The following is a 14,197-nucleotide window of genomic DNA, read 5'->3' on the forward strand; positions in this document are numbered from 1 at the left end:
CGCAGGCTACATTACCAGCCCGGCCCCCGCCAGGCTTGGCCAGAACCAGTCAGCCCGCGCCCCGCCGGCCGCTCCGCGCCTCCAGCGCTTCCCCAGACTAGCCTGAGCGCCACGCGGCGGAGCCCAGCCCCAGCCCGCGCCCCAGAGCCAGCCGAGGCGCCGCCGGTCGGGGGCAGGCAGGGCGCCCGGCACCAGGGATCCTCTCGCCGCCGGACAAGTGAGTGCGCCCTGAGCGCAGGACCTGGCTAGGTGTGCCGGGGAGGCCCGGGGCGAGGCGAGCGAGCAGAGGGCCAGCAAGTTTGTAGTTCAGTGGCGTTAAGTGTCCGGGAAGGCTCCCGGGGCTGTTGAAGTGGGGCGGCCCCAGCTGGGGAGGGGCCAGCACACTGCCCCAGGCTCGGTGAGTTCAAACCCAGCCCTTTGGGGCAGGAAAGAGTGGATGGACGAGGAAAAGTGCTGCGAAGTTTTCAGACACACCCACAGGGCTCTCAGAAGCGGTCTCCAATTCTTGAGTTCCGGCGTGTCACGACCTCTGTTTCCAAATTTTTCCAACAGACGCGCGCGCCTTTTCCTGGGAACCCCGCGTCCGCTCAGCACGCGCTGATCCCAGTGTCCACAGAGCTCCCAGGTGGTCTCGGAAGTCCCAAGTAGGGAGAAACTGCCCGGTAACTATCTCTTTTCCCTTTATCCAAGCAGCGCCTCGGCGTGCCCCCAGGACCGCTAAAGCTCCTCTCTCCAGCCGCACCCATGCTTCTGGCGCGGATGAACCCGCAGGTGCAGCCCGAGAACAGCGGGGCGGACGCGGGGCCGGAGCAGCCCCTTCGGGAGCGCAAACCTGCGGATCTGCTGGTGGTGAAGGAGCGCAACGGCGTCCAGTGCCTGCTGGCGCCCCGCGACGGCGACGCGCAGCCCCGGGAGACCTGGGGCAAGAAGATCGACTTCCTACTGTCGGTAGTCGGCTTCGCGGTGGACCTGGCCAACGTGTGGCGCTTCCCCTACCTCTGCTACAAGAACGGCGGCGGTGAGCGTGGGTTCCCCTGGGGGTTTGAATTTGGGAGGCCCTCTGTCTGCAGCGGTGACTGGGACAGGAGGTGGGGTACACACGGAGGGGAAGCCAGGAGACACAGGGGCAAATCTGGGGCACAGAAAGGGGACTGGACACGGCAAACGGGGAAAAAAAGGATTGGAGTCCTACGGAAGATCATTTTACTGGGATCTTTGAAGGGTACCTCTGAGCTCATCCCAGCATAAGTATCAGGATTGCGGCCGCTTGGAGCAAAGCAGTGGAAAAGTGAAATACAGGCATGACCCTAAGGTTATGATAGGCGCATGGATGGAAAAACAGAATCTAGGGTGCCAGGTTGTGAAGGGGAGCCTGACCTTTTGGTCTGCTGGAAGGGAAGTGGAGGCTCCAAGAGCTCTCGAAGGGACACCAGAAGTGAGTGGGATGTGACAACCAGGCCCACAGTGACCTTAAATCTAGCACTCTGAGCCTGGGGGCAGGAAACCTCTGGGCCAGGACTGGTGGGAAGACTTTGGTTCTCTGAAGGCACCTGGGGAGGCCCTGTGGTCTTGGGAATAGAAACACACAAGGAGAAGTCAGTATCAGAAAGAATGCCTACTCTCAGGTTGTTAGTTGTTTCGCTGAAGGGTTCAGCGAGCACAGCCCAGGTGGAATCAGGCCAGTAGGTGCCAAGAACTGGCCTGGTCCCCAAGGTAGGAGGCCTAGATGATTGGTGCAAAATCCCTACCTCCTCAAGTTCTAGCCACATTGTAGCGAGGAATGGGAGAGGGGTCTGGAGAAGACTCCAGTGTAACAAGCACACTCCCCCTTCTGCTGGGTGGTTCAATTGCCCATCTGCCTGAGAACGAGAGCCTAGAGGTTGCCTACAGTCAATCAAAGAAGAATAACAGTACTCTGGGCTAGGGAAGTGGCCTGCGGCGGGTCAGGGTGCTGAACCCCAAGCCCTAGCTCCTTCCTGAGGGGCTTTTCTCCTGGGGTGCCCAATCCTGCCACTTTTGCTGGGATGAGCTCAGAGGCACCCTACAAAGAGCCTGGGAAAATAGACCTTCCAGAGGAAGAAATTGAAGAAGAGGGCCCAGCTCTGAAAGCCTCTCTCTATTCACTGGGCCATACTGCCTGGCAGTAGCTGTGACTCTGGACTTGAGGGAGGTCAGAAGAAGGAAGGGCAAGAATTTGGAGCTGGGTAGAGGGAAATTTGGACCTGTTCACAGGCTTTAGGACTCATGGCTCTTTGCTTCGATGTGTACTCTGGGCACTTGCTTTGGGATGGGCAATACTTGGTATTTGCAAAAAAGGAGTGGGGCCAGGCATGGTGGCTCATGCCTGTAATTCTAGCACTTTGGGAGGCAAAGGTGGGCAGATTGTCTGAGCTCAGGAGTTTGAGACCAGCCTTGGCAACATGGTGAGACCTCATCCCTACTAAAAATACAAAAACTTAGCTGGGCATAGTGGCACATGCCTATAATTTTAGCTACTCAGGAGGCTGAGACAGGAGAATCACTTGAACCTGGGATGTGGAGGTTGCAGTGAGCCGAGATCATGCCACTGCACTCCAGCCTAGTCCATGGGTGACAGAGCAAGACTCTGTCTCAAAAAAAAAGGGCAGGGGGAGTGAGATCACCATAGAGCACAGGTGGCTCTGAGCAGAGGATGTCGAGTAAGAAAGCAGTTAGCTCTTTCTACAAGTAAGTTAACCCAAGGTTGGAGTTGACATAGATGGGTCTCACTGTCAGATAGTCTGAGATCTGATAGCTGGGACAGCAGTCCTGAGCTTCAGGGGCATCTGAAGTCGAGGGCCTGATCCCTGGGGGAACAACTTGTGACTCTGCAGGCTCAGTGTTTGTGTCTGGCCCTGGGATAGTCATGGGCAGAGAAAGGTGAGAAAAGGAGAAGCTAATCCAGAGGTGAAACTCTCCCACATTTGGCAGCTGTAGCCTCTCAAGGGTTCCTGGGCAGGTTTGAGCATGGCTCTTTGGACCCAGGGAGAAAATTCAGAGTCTCTATATTTTTTAACAGGCAGGGAGATGATGAATGAGAGACCTTAGGACACGCCATCTTGCCTGTCCTCAGTGACCGCCCCAGACTGCTTGTCTCTAGACAGTGGAAGGCTCTGTCATTAATCAGCAATATTTGTCTGGTTCTTCTTGGTATGAGGCACAGTGCTAGGCCCTGCAGGGGTCACAGTCACCAAGAGGCATGAGCCACCACTTCTGCCTGCCAGGAGCTTTAATCACCTGCATCTTTGTTGCGGTGTTGCATGTTCTTCCCTCTGCTCTATGCGTTTGTTGAAACTGAAAGCATCCAGATGGCCAATTTGACAAGTCAGCTAGATGGATATTCCAGGGCTTTCACTGACAATGTGTGCTCATTTAGCCATTGCCAGCGATGCAGATAAAAAGCACCTGTTGTATAGAAGGTACTATACCAGGTTCGTAGGACACAAAACGACCACACTTCTCACAGGTTCCAATCTTTAGGTGAAGTTGGCTGAAAGCTCCTCCTCCCAGGCTTGCTCACTCAAAACACAGCTCATCCCAAGTTGATAGGTGGTTTGTCTCTTTGTGGGTCTGTATCCCAAACAGGAAGGGGCACCATGAGAGCAGAGACTGTGGCTTTTTATCCCTGTATTTCTAATGCCCAACCTAAGGTCTAGATCCCAGGACTATGGCAGAAAGTGCCCACAAACTGCTGTTGAATAAGTAAATGAAATGGTTCAAGCCTTCGGAGACCTCCAACCCTATTCTGAAACACCAGAAACACTCCATGGTGACTAAAAAAGTGAAGCCACACACACGGTGGGGCCCTGGCAGCCTATTCATTAGAGGTCTTAGCTGTGGAGTCCTGAGTTCCAGTTTCTAGCTGTTTGGCTCTGGCAGGTCTCCAAGCCTCAGTTTCCTTACCTGTCAAATGGAAAGAATGGTGTTTGACTCAGAGCATTGCTGTGGGGACCAAATGTAATAACTGGTGCAGAGCCTGGCATGGAGTGTGGCCTTAGGAGAGGTGACTGCTGATTTCTGTTAATGTCATTATAATGATGTATGAAATGGATGGAGAGACAAGGGCTTTAGACTGTTGCTCTAAAGGCCTGAGGAAGGGCTGCTTAGGAAGGGCTGGGAGGAGGTGGGCTGTGTTTGAACCTCTGGATGGGGAGGGCGGAGACAAGTGGTGAGAAGGGAGGAGGTCTCCAGCTGTGCACCTGGGGCAGGAATGTACAGAGAATTATCTGAGAGAACAGGAGTGCAGGCTGGCTGCAGGGCAAGCCGGGATAGATAAGAGTGGAGGGGCAAGTTGGGGCCAGGCTGCAGAGGCCTTGGCTAAGGGGTGGGGATATTATACCAGTGAATTTCCATTTCTGTTAGGATGGTCACAGTTGGTGTGGGGGAGCAGTGCAGCACCCCCATCTCAGAGTATGAGATCCCTTCAGACATGCTGAGCTAGCACCCTCTGGGGTTTCATTCTGTTGAGGCGTCCTGGCTTCTCTTTTTGTGGATCAGTTCTCAGCCAGTAATTCCAAAATTAGCCCCAGAGGTGAGCAAGTGGTCAGGAGGGTGGGTCTCCTGCAATTGCAGAAGCAGCCAGAAGACTGGAGTTTGAATCCGAGCTCCGTCTCTCTCTGTGTGACCTAAGGCATAGTACAGTCCCTCTCTGAGCCTCAAGTTCCCAGCTATAGATGAACATGAGCTTGGATGACACCACAGATTTATTCCTTTCCAGTGCCCTAACTCAGGGTTACACTGAAGCCAGGATCACCTTGCCTGTTATGTAACAGCCCCCAGTGTGCTCTGCTGGTGCCAGTATTAACCCTGCAATCTCTGCAATTCCGACTGTTCATGCTGGCCCAGACTAGAGGATGTTTTGAGTGATGAAGGTGCCAATAGTTTAGGCCTCCGGCTAACATCTTCTGAATGAATTACTGGAAAAGATCAACCTGTCTGAACATCTTCCCCATGGCCAGCTGCTGGGATGCCCAGGCTGAGGGAGGCTTTGGGAGGGGAAAGCCACTCTCAGAAATTCCAGGGCTTTGTTCAGAACCTTCTCAAACAGCTGGTCTCCATGAGGAGGCAGAACCAGGTGGTGATTCTAGATTTTCCCTTTGCACCTGTGATCCTGGTCTGTGCTGGTCCTTGGGGAAGAACGGGAAGATTGACTAGGTGCTCATGTCTGCCTTTCTTCCCGGGAAGTGGCCACTGTGAATTATCCTTTCCACATGGCTGCTTCTGTTTGAGTCCTGTCCTGAGGACAGCTTGGGTCTGTGCATTGTAGAGAAATATGGTCTTTAGGTTCAGGGTCTGAGTCTAACATTTGCTAGAAAGGTAATAGTAGACAAATCACTCCTCTTTGCTGATCTGAGCTTCGGTTTCCTTACACAGCAGAGGAGAATAAACACAGCACCTTTCTGCAGGGTGAGACAGCATCAGAGACAATATATGTAAACTCCTGAAAATAATGTCACATAATAGGGGCTCCAATACTAATAATGTAGTCATTATTAGTATTTTCTTATGGTTCAATGCTATCGAATGCACCTAGCCTTAGGAATGGGTCAGGATCCTGATTTTGAAAGGAACAGAATTCATCCTGAGATGAAATTGATGAAAGGAAATAGGGCTGGAAGGTAGTCCCACTTGGGTCTGGGACCCAAGCATGATAGAAAGACTCAGGAATCAGGGTGGGGCTTTGCTCCAACTCCTGACAGCCTGACCTTGTCTCACCATAGATTCCTCACCTGGCAAATGGGGATTAGAATTCCTGCTTGGGGTCCTATGACATTCTGTGGTTCTGGGCCTCCAGCGGACTCCTCTCTCGCCGAGGAAGCTCAGAGTCTCAGGGACCCCCAGCCCTTTGGGAGCCCTCCTGGCCAAAATATCTGGGGCCCTTAAAACCAAGTATGAAGTAGTGGCTGCTAGAGAGGTCGGGAGTTTCCAAACTCAGTGCTCTTACATCTGGCCTGGCTGCAGGGGGCCATCTACACCCCGGGCTTGCCAAACTAGACACTGATTGTCAGCTCAGATGTACAATGAGCCAGCCAGCTGGGTGGCACTCCGCTGACAAGTCTGTACACCCCTTGGCAGGAACGTGGTGCTCATCTGGGACCCTGATCTGAGGTCACTGGCATGGTTTGGCTAGTTACTCCAAGCTTGTCAAAAGGATCTGAAGGGGCTGTTCCTGACAAGATTGGGATTTAATAGGGATAAATGTTACATCCTGCCCTGCAGTCCCAAACCCAACTGCCTAAGTAAGGATTAGGCCACAGCACAAGTGGAGAAAGGCCCCGGGGCTTTCATTAGCTGCATCCTTCATGTGAGTCACTGCCAAGATCCATTATTTAGCCAAGAAAACGTTTACTAAGTGCCTATCACCTGCCAGGAATATGGAGATGAGCAAAGGAAAATCCTTGCCTTCAAGGGGGCTCATCGTCTGCTGCGGATCTCCTGAAAGTTGTTCATTTCCAGTTCCAATATTGGAGGTATTCATCCCAAATGAGGGAGATGAGGTTCAGCTCTGTTATTTGTGGGTCATATTTCTTTCTGTGATGTAGTTCTGGGCAACCCAAACACCCTCTGATGTGTTTCTCTTAAAGAGACCAGGATAGAGGAAATGGAAACCAGAATCTTCACAGAGATTTTACTAAAGCCACAGCTTTATTAGGAAAAAATCAAGTCCAGATACTCCGAAGTGACCAGCAGAGGGAGAACTGCCACATCAAGAGGGGTAGCCCCACGCCACTTTCCCTGAATTTCACCCCCATTTTTCTACTTAGAGCGGCTGGATTTAATCCATCAGGGGAGTGGGTGTGTTCCCTCAGTGGGGCTGGTTCCAGGTCTTTCACTCAACAACGACAATCAACACAGAAGACATCTGTGACCAAATGTTTGGGGGTTTCTCCCTGTAATCCAAGCAAGCAATCAAGTCTGCGGCAGACACCAGCTGAGCGCCTGTTACTCAATTCTGGTGCTGTCTACCTGGAGATAGTCCATAGATGCCTCCACAGTCCAGCCCAGAGCTCCAAGAGCTGAGAATTCCAACCTTGAACTACATAACAGAACTATTACATGGGTCTCTTTGTCAAAGTAGGAAGACAAGTTGAGGGCTCAGTCACACAAGAATGCCCCCTACTTTATGTTCCTATCATGAACCCCAGGTTGTTTTACTGTATTTCTAACCCACTGTCTATAAATCAGGGTTCTCCAACCCCCTGTTTGGGTTTTATTAATTTGCTCGAGTGGCTCACAGAACTCAGAGGAACACTTTATTACATTTTCTGCTATGGTTTAGATATGGTTGGTTTGTCTCCACTAAAGCTCCTGTTGAAGTTTGACCCCCAGTGTGGGAGTGTTGAGATGAGGGGTCTAGTGAGAGGTATTTGGGTCATGAGAGTGGATCCCTTACGAATGGATTAATGTCCTTCAGAGGGGGGTTAGTGAGTTCTCACCCCACTTTCTTGTTCCCCTCTTGCCATGTGATCTCTGCACCCCTGCTCCTCTTTAACCTTCTGCTATGAGTGGAAGCAGCCAGAGGCCCTCACCAGATGCAGCTACCCAACCTTGAACTTTCCAGCTGCCAGATCATGAAACATATAAATTCCCCAGCCTCAGGGATTCTGTTATAGCAATGCTAAACAGACCACAGCACTCCCTCACCTTCACCTTGGGTCCCTCCAGCTGAGCTCTTACCATAACTCTTTGTACTACTATGATACCTATCTGTCAATCTGTCTGTCTAACTGTCTATCTGTCTATCTATCTATCTATCTATCTATCTATCTATCTATCTATCTATCTATCATCTATCTATCTATTCTTTCTGGCTCAAAATACCAATAGCCCTTGTTGTAACGTTGGGGTACTTAAGGCCTCAGAAAACAGAACTTCTCTCTCTCTCTCTGACCTTCTCCTGCCTCCCTTCCATCTGCTCCCTTATCTCCCCAAGACAGGAATTTTCCCTGGCCTTTCTTTCTTGAAGCTGGCCATAAAGAAATTCTCGGATCCACCTTTCTAATTCTGAGTCATAAAACCCCCATTTCAGAAGGGGTCCTGCCCCAGGCCCTGGGGGAAGGAATGCTGCACAGAGAGACTAAGAAGAATCTGAACAGACAGGCCTTGCTGGGCTTCCCCACTCAGCATATTAGTATTACATCATACTCTGTCCAATCATGTCTACCCAATGACATCCCCATAGAAGGCCCAAGAGGACAGGGTTCAGGAGCGTCCAGAGAGCCAAACACAGAGTTTCCTGAGTAGGAAATGTCTGAGGGGCTATCTCAATTTCAGAACTCTTTTAGGGTCAGCTAAGGTTTGCTGAGATGGCCTAGCTCCCCTCTCTGGCCGGTGCCCCCTCTCTGGCCGGTGCCCCCTCTCTGGCTGGTGCTTCCATTCCCTAAATCTCTCCGCTGCATGCGTCACCCTCCCACTACCTTCATGCCATCCTTCACGCAGACTGCAAAGCATCCTTTCTAGGTAACGGGGCTGGCTGTGGCCAGGGGACATCCGTTGTCCTGCACTTGCCCAAGGTCAGCACTCTTGTTTGGATACAAGGGTAGAGTAGCCAGCCCTACTTGGGACAGGGACATGAGGAGCCCCAGGCACTGCCACAGAGTCCTGTGTGTGGCCTCCAGCCAGCGTTCATATTATGCTCCGCAAAGGGCCCAGACACCCTCTACCACACAGCAGAGCCTTTACTTACTGTTCCGAGTGGACAGAGCTGCTGCACATCTGCCCTTCAGTATACTGACAAGACATGAGTCCCATTTACAAAGCACCCACTAAGTGCCTGGCACTTCATCTCCACATCTCTAATTATCACAGCAAACTAGTGATGCAGGTATTATTATCCCATTTACAAAGGGGGAGGTAAGGCTCAGAGAAGGTACATTTAGATGAGGTCACATAGCTGCACATAGTAGGGCTGGGGGACACAATTATCTTTAGGTCCAGGCATGAAGGCCTGCCCTATCTCCATGCTTTAGAGAGCCCAGTTCTGCCCACTTCCCATCTCCTGGGAGCCAAGTGTGCCTGCTCACCCAGCACACTCCCCACCCGAATACTCTGCCACCCTCCAATATCCAAATGGTAGAATTCCCTGCCCAAACAGCCTCAGGCACCCTTCTAGGTCTACATGAACCTCTTGCTGTGTTCCCTCTTCTGTGTGTGGGCTGTACTAAGAGAGGAGCAGGTGTCTGCAAAGCCCATGCACACAGCTCGAACACCTGTGTGCAAGAGCCCTGACATGGATAGATTGAGCTGGGAGGAAGTAGGGGCAGGGCAAACAGGAATTCCCCTGTACCTCCACAGTTCAGCCCAGAGCTCCAAGAGCTGAGAATTCCAACCTTGAACTATTTAACAGAACTATTACAAGGGTCTCTTCGTCAAAGAAGGCAAATAGAACATGTTTTCTTTAACAGTTGTTGATTTGTCACCTTTAAATGTGTCAAAGTGTGAGCAACCCTGTCTCCTGACTAAAGTCTCACCCTCTCCTGAGTCCCCATGTCTCCTGTGCTGTCAGGGTGCCCTTGGGGTGTTGGGGAAATGGGGACAGATCTAGATTCCCCAAGCATAGACCAAGGTTTTCTTTGGGCTTGGTGCATGACACCAGCAGTGAAAGCCTGTAGCTGAGCTACGTGTATCAAGGGAACTATTCTGTGGATTGGCACTTCTTGCATGTACCAGGGTGTGGCCAGAATTCAGTTTGAGGAATCCTGTCCTCAACAGACTAGGTTTCAGCGGAGTCCCTCTCCTTCCTGAAGCCTCTCTTTGGCCACACTTCCTCCACCTCCCCCCAGATCCCCAGCCCTATTAAATAGTTTAATACACCTATCTAACTGTCCCTTGCCCTTGCTCTAGATCCTCAAGGGGAGTAGCAGTTGTTCACAAGCCAGAGTGGGGCTGAGACTTGTTTGAAGTTTGAAGCCAAGCTGCATGCTTGCTAGTTGGACAAGCAACCTAACCTTTCCAAACCTCAGTTTCCTCATCTATGAAATTGATTAGTGGTAATTCTTTCTCACTGTGGTTTTAAATGAATAATTATGTAAAAGCTTGTGTGCAGCTTGACATATAATAGGTGTTCAACAAATGACACTTCTTACTTCCACCAACCCCACTGCCTACCTCCATCTACATCAGCACACCAGTACCACCATTACTGCCAGCAATGTGTCTAGACATGGTTCAGCTGGCAAACCAGCCCTCTCTATGTGGGAGAGGGAGAAGGGCAAAGAATGAAAGGAAAAAATGAGAAAGCGGAGAAATGGCACGTGGCCACTCCAGAGACATCCAGCCTGGAGCAGGGATTGTAGCACTGGGCCAGCCTATGACCCATAGACCAGAGGGCTTGGCTGGTCCCAGATCCCCTATTTCAGAACAGCCCACTCTCTGATCCTGTTCAGACTCATGTCCTTCATCTAGGCTGGAATGTTCTGGAATCTGTAGGGCATGTTGAAACAGCTCTGGAGCTCTGGAGCTAGGCAGATCTGGACCCAAATTCTCAATCCACAACTTACCAGCAGCATAAGCTCGGACAGGTCACTTAATTTCTCCAAGCCTCAATTTCCTCATCTGAAAAATGGGTATAGCAGTTGCTATCTCAGAGGGTTTCTGGGTAGTATAAGTGGGATCACAGAGCCATTGCCCAGGTCCTGCTTGATACACTGGAGGTGCTTAGTTCCCAGTAGTTTTGCCTATTCCCCATTTCTGTCCGGTCCCCCACCCCACTGATCCATCTCCCACTTACAAGGGACTGGGTCTCTCAGCATTGTGGCCAAGACTTCATGCTTCCTCCTTAGGAGAGGCATCCTGAGAAGCAAGTGGAGACTGACAGTCTGAGTACCTGAGTGAGTTTGACCCTGGGTACCATGTGCCTTTGCCACATTTCTTTGCTGTCTTGGAGCCTTAGTTTCCACATCTGTAAAATGGAAATAATAATGATCTTTGTATTTTAGAGTTGTGGTGAGGATTGAACAAAGTGCCTACAGCTCAGAAGGGGACAAGCAAGTGTGACTGCTGGTATCCATTGTTAACATTGCTAATATTACCACTGTTAAAATATTTCCTGTTTTCTTGCTGTTAGTGGGTCAGGGAGTATTTGGTTTCCAGCGTTACGACACCTTAGCTAAAGACCGGAGTGGTAAGAGGAGTTTAGATCTGACCTGGCTACTTCCAGCCATGTCTGGAAAGGAGCTGGCATTTTGCATTGGGCAGACCTGCAAGCTGGGCACATATGGCATGTGTCCCAGTGAGTCACCTCTCAGAGTCAGAGCCCACTAAGCATACCTCAGGCTGCCAGGGTGTGCTGAGAATTGTCTCTGCAACTCAGATGTGTCCAAGTCCACCAGGAATTCTCCAGGAATTAATTGCTACCTGATGCCCAGGGACCCCATGATTTTCTGTGATGCTCTGGGTGGGTATCTTCCCTGGTCAGAGACTTGAACCTCTGCCCCTTTGCTTCAAGCTGCCTGTAATAGCGGGGACCTACTGGGTTGGAAGGCTCAAAGGCAAATCTGGCATTCACATTCCATCACCTACCAGCAGCACCAACAGAAGCCATTAAACTCCCTTCTCTGCCCCTCAGCTTGCCCTGGGGGTATATAATGACCCTGGCTGGTTATTATGTTTGTAGGCTGTTGTGAAACTCTAAGAAGAGTCCAGTGAGATTATGTTTGGGAAAGCCATGTGCAAACCTAAATGATATGGATACCAGCAAAATTAGAAACTCCATCATGTAACTTTAGGCACTATCTCTCTTTTTTCTGGTCTCAATCTTCTTGCCTGTAAAAGGAAGGGTTTGGGTTAGATTGGCATTCCCAGAGTGATGATTTATGAAAAAAAGTTCAGTGTTGAAATAAATCTGATAAAGGCTACACCTGTGATCCCCCTCCTGGCACATTACAGTGTGCACTTGTGTATCAAAGGCTAGGAGAAGCCTGAAAGAAACAAGCTATTTTGCTTTGTTTAACCTAGATTTTACTAATCTGACCGTAGAAGCTCGCTATTGTGGTTATCATTATTATTGTCACAACTACTCTTACTGTTATGATGATTAATATTGACTACTGTGCATCATCTTTGGAAACAGCCAGCTGAGCAGATGCCTGGGATCTTTGCAGCTCTTGCAGACACGGATCCTAGACTGGGAGAGGAAGGGGTCTGTCAGGTCACATTCTGCCCCTGTGTTCTCCAGGTGCCTTCCTGATCCCGTATACACTGTTCCTTATCATCGCGGGGATGCCCCTGTTCTACATGGAGCTGGCTCTGGGACAGTACAACCGGGAGGGGGCTGCCACCGTATGGAAAATCTGCCCAATCTTCAAAGGTAAAGAAGGGGTGGGAGGAAGTTCATGGTTGTTCATAAAGGCTTCCCTGTTGCCCCTGGGGAATCAACTCCAGTGGTGAGATCTGAGGTAGACCACCTGTCATATGGGACTCACATGTATTAACAAGGTCAAGAGCGTCCACAATTCCAAAGCATTCAGTGTGTTGGGAATAACATTAGCATAGAAGATCTGGAAACCTGGGTGCCAATCCAGCTCTGCCTGTTGAGTGACCAGAGAGTCTATTTCCTGTATGGGAAATTTGCACAGACGTGTCAGAAGTACCCAGCACATACACTACTCTCTCTCTCCTTTTGCTCCCTTGGCAGACATGAGGAGTTGATTATGGATCTTTTTGAGCTCAGCCAGAAAGCTGACTCAAAATCCTTAGTACAATAGCCACAACTAGTTGATTGCAGCTGAAATATAAGATGAGAGTCCCTACTTGCATTTGGGACTAAGAACACATCTGCAGAAAGTAGCCAGAGCAACTGCTATTTCTTGGCACCTATACAGCTGGGAGTAGGGCATGGAGGAAGAGTTACTCTCTCCCAAACACTGTTTGGAGAACTGGACTCAGATGGCAGTGAGGGCCAGTGTGACTCCCATGGGCCTCTTCTCAGCTGGCATGCATCTCCTCCTGAGTACCTCCTGTGTACTCAGTCCTGTGGGAGATACAGCTGGTGCAAGAGTCTTATAAGACAAGTGCACTACTTTTTTTTGTTGGTAATTGTCAGGAATTCAAGTAAAACTGGCTTCAATATAAAAGAGAATTGACATCTGTTACAGTAAAGTCCGTAAATTGGCTTCAGGTATAGGTAGATCCAGGTACCCAAATGTCTGAAATCTCTCTCTCTTTTTGGGTCTCAGATCTGTTTTTTTTTTTCCTGTTAGCATCAGTCTCAGGTACATTCTTCTCAAATACCTTTCAAGATGGCCATCAGCAACTTCAGGCTTAAATTTTACTAAGTTTAAATTTTACCAAACCAAACAAGTGAACAAACAAAAACCCTTACAGATTCATAGCTCCTTAAAGGTCCCAGAGAAGATTCTCATTGGTTTAACGAATCACATGCCCATCTATTAACCAATAATGGTGACTGTGGGGAAGCAGTGCTCTGACTGACCAGGCATACATTACGTGAGGGAGGAAGGGTGGGGGTTAGCCTCACCCACACCTCACAGGCTAATCACAGCTTAAGGCTAATTCCTTAAAAAGCGATGTTGGGCAGGCAAACAATACATCTAACCTAGACAAAAACTATAGAACTAGCCCTAACGGAGCTTGTGATACATTGAGGAACACGATACTGGCACCCGAACAGGTGGTTGAGAGTAGGACCCAGAAGGCACACAGGGTTGAAGTTCCTATCAGGGAGTGCTTGCATGGGTGTCCCCAGGAGCAGTTTGGAGACAAGGATTTAAGTGTAAGGAGTTAGTGTGGGAGGTCATCCTTCGGAAGCAGCAGCTGGGGATGGGGAAGGGGAGGCACCCATAAAACGTGTGCACCAAGTCAGTGCCACCCTAGACAGGGAGCTCAATCCCATCAGGGGAGAATGTGAACACCCGTCAGTGTTATCCTTCCCAGGAGGCAAGGGAGCTGGAAACTCACACTCCAGCTCCTAACATGGCTGCCCCCTGGGAGCAAGAAGGTCAATGAGTGCGCAGAGGGGCTCCAGTGGAAAGAGAGAGCTCTCTAGCAAAGAAACAGCAGGCACCTAGGGACTCTGACAATCTGCTGCAGCACGTTTCCCCAATCCCCGGCCGCGGACCAATATCCATGTGGTCTATGGCCTATTAGCAACCGGGCCACCCAGCCAGAGGTGAGCAGCGGGTGAGTGAGTGAAGCTTCATGTGTACTTACAGCTGCTCCC

The 14,197-nt window shown here is 50.3% G+C and overlaps 1 protein-coding gene across 2 annotated transcripts in view; it reads left to right on the forward strand.

Moving 5' to 3' along the window:
* Nucleotides 1-466: 466 nt before the first annotated feature.
* SLC6A2 (solute carrier family 6 member 2) overlaps nucleotides 467-14,197 on the forward strand; it is a 49,446-nt gene continuing 35,715 nt past the window's right edge. The window contains exons 1-2 of one of the 2 annotated variants that reach the window (XM_035281993.3): nucleotides 467-1,018; nucleotides 12,194-12,325. In XM_035281993.3, the coding sequence (XP_035137884.1) occupies nucleotides 745-1,018; nucleotides 12,194-12,325 (406 nt within the window). In that variant the 5' untranslated portion in view covers nucleotides 467-744. The remainder of the gene's footprint in view (nucleotides 1,019-12,193; nucleotides 12,326-14,197) is intronic. The other variant, XM_078357798.1, reaches the window with a different exon arrangement.

This window comes from Callithrix jacchus, chromosome 20 (assembly GCF_049354715.1).
Source record: "Callithrix jacchus isolate 240 chromosome 20, calJac240_pri, whole genome shotgun sequence".
NCBI classification, from domain to species: Eukaryota; Metazoa; Chordata; class Mammalia; order Primates; family Cebidae; genus Callithrix; species Callithrix jacchus.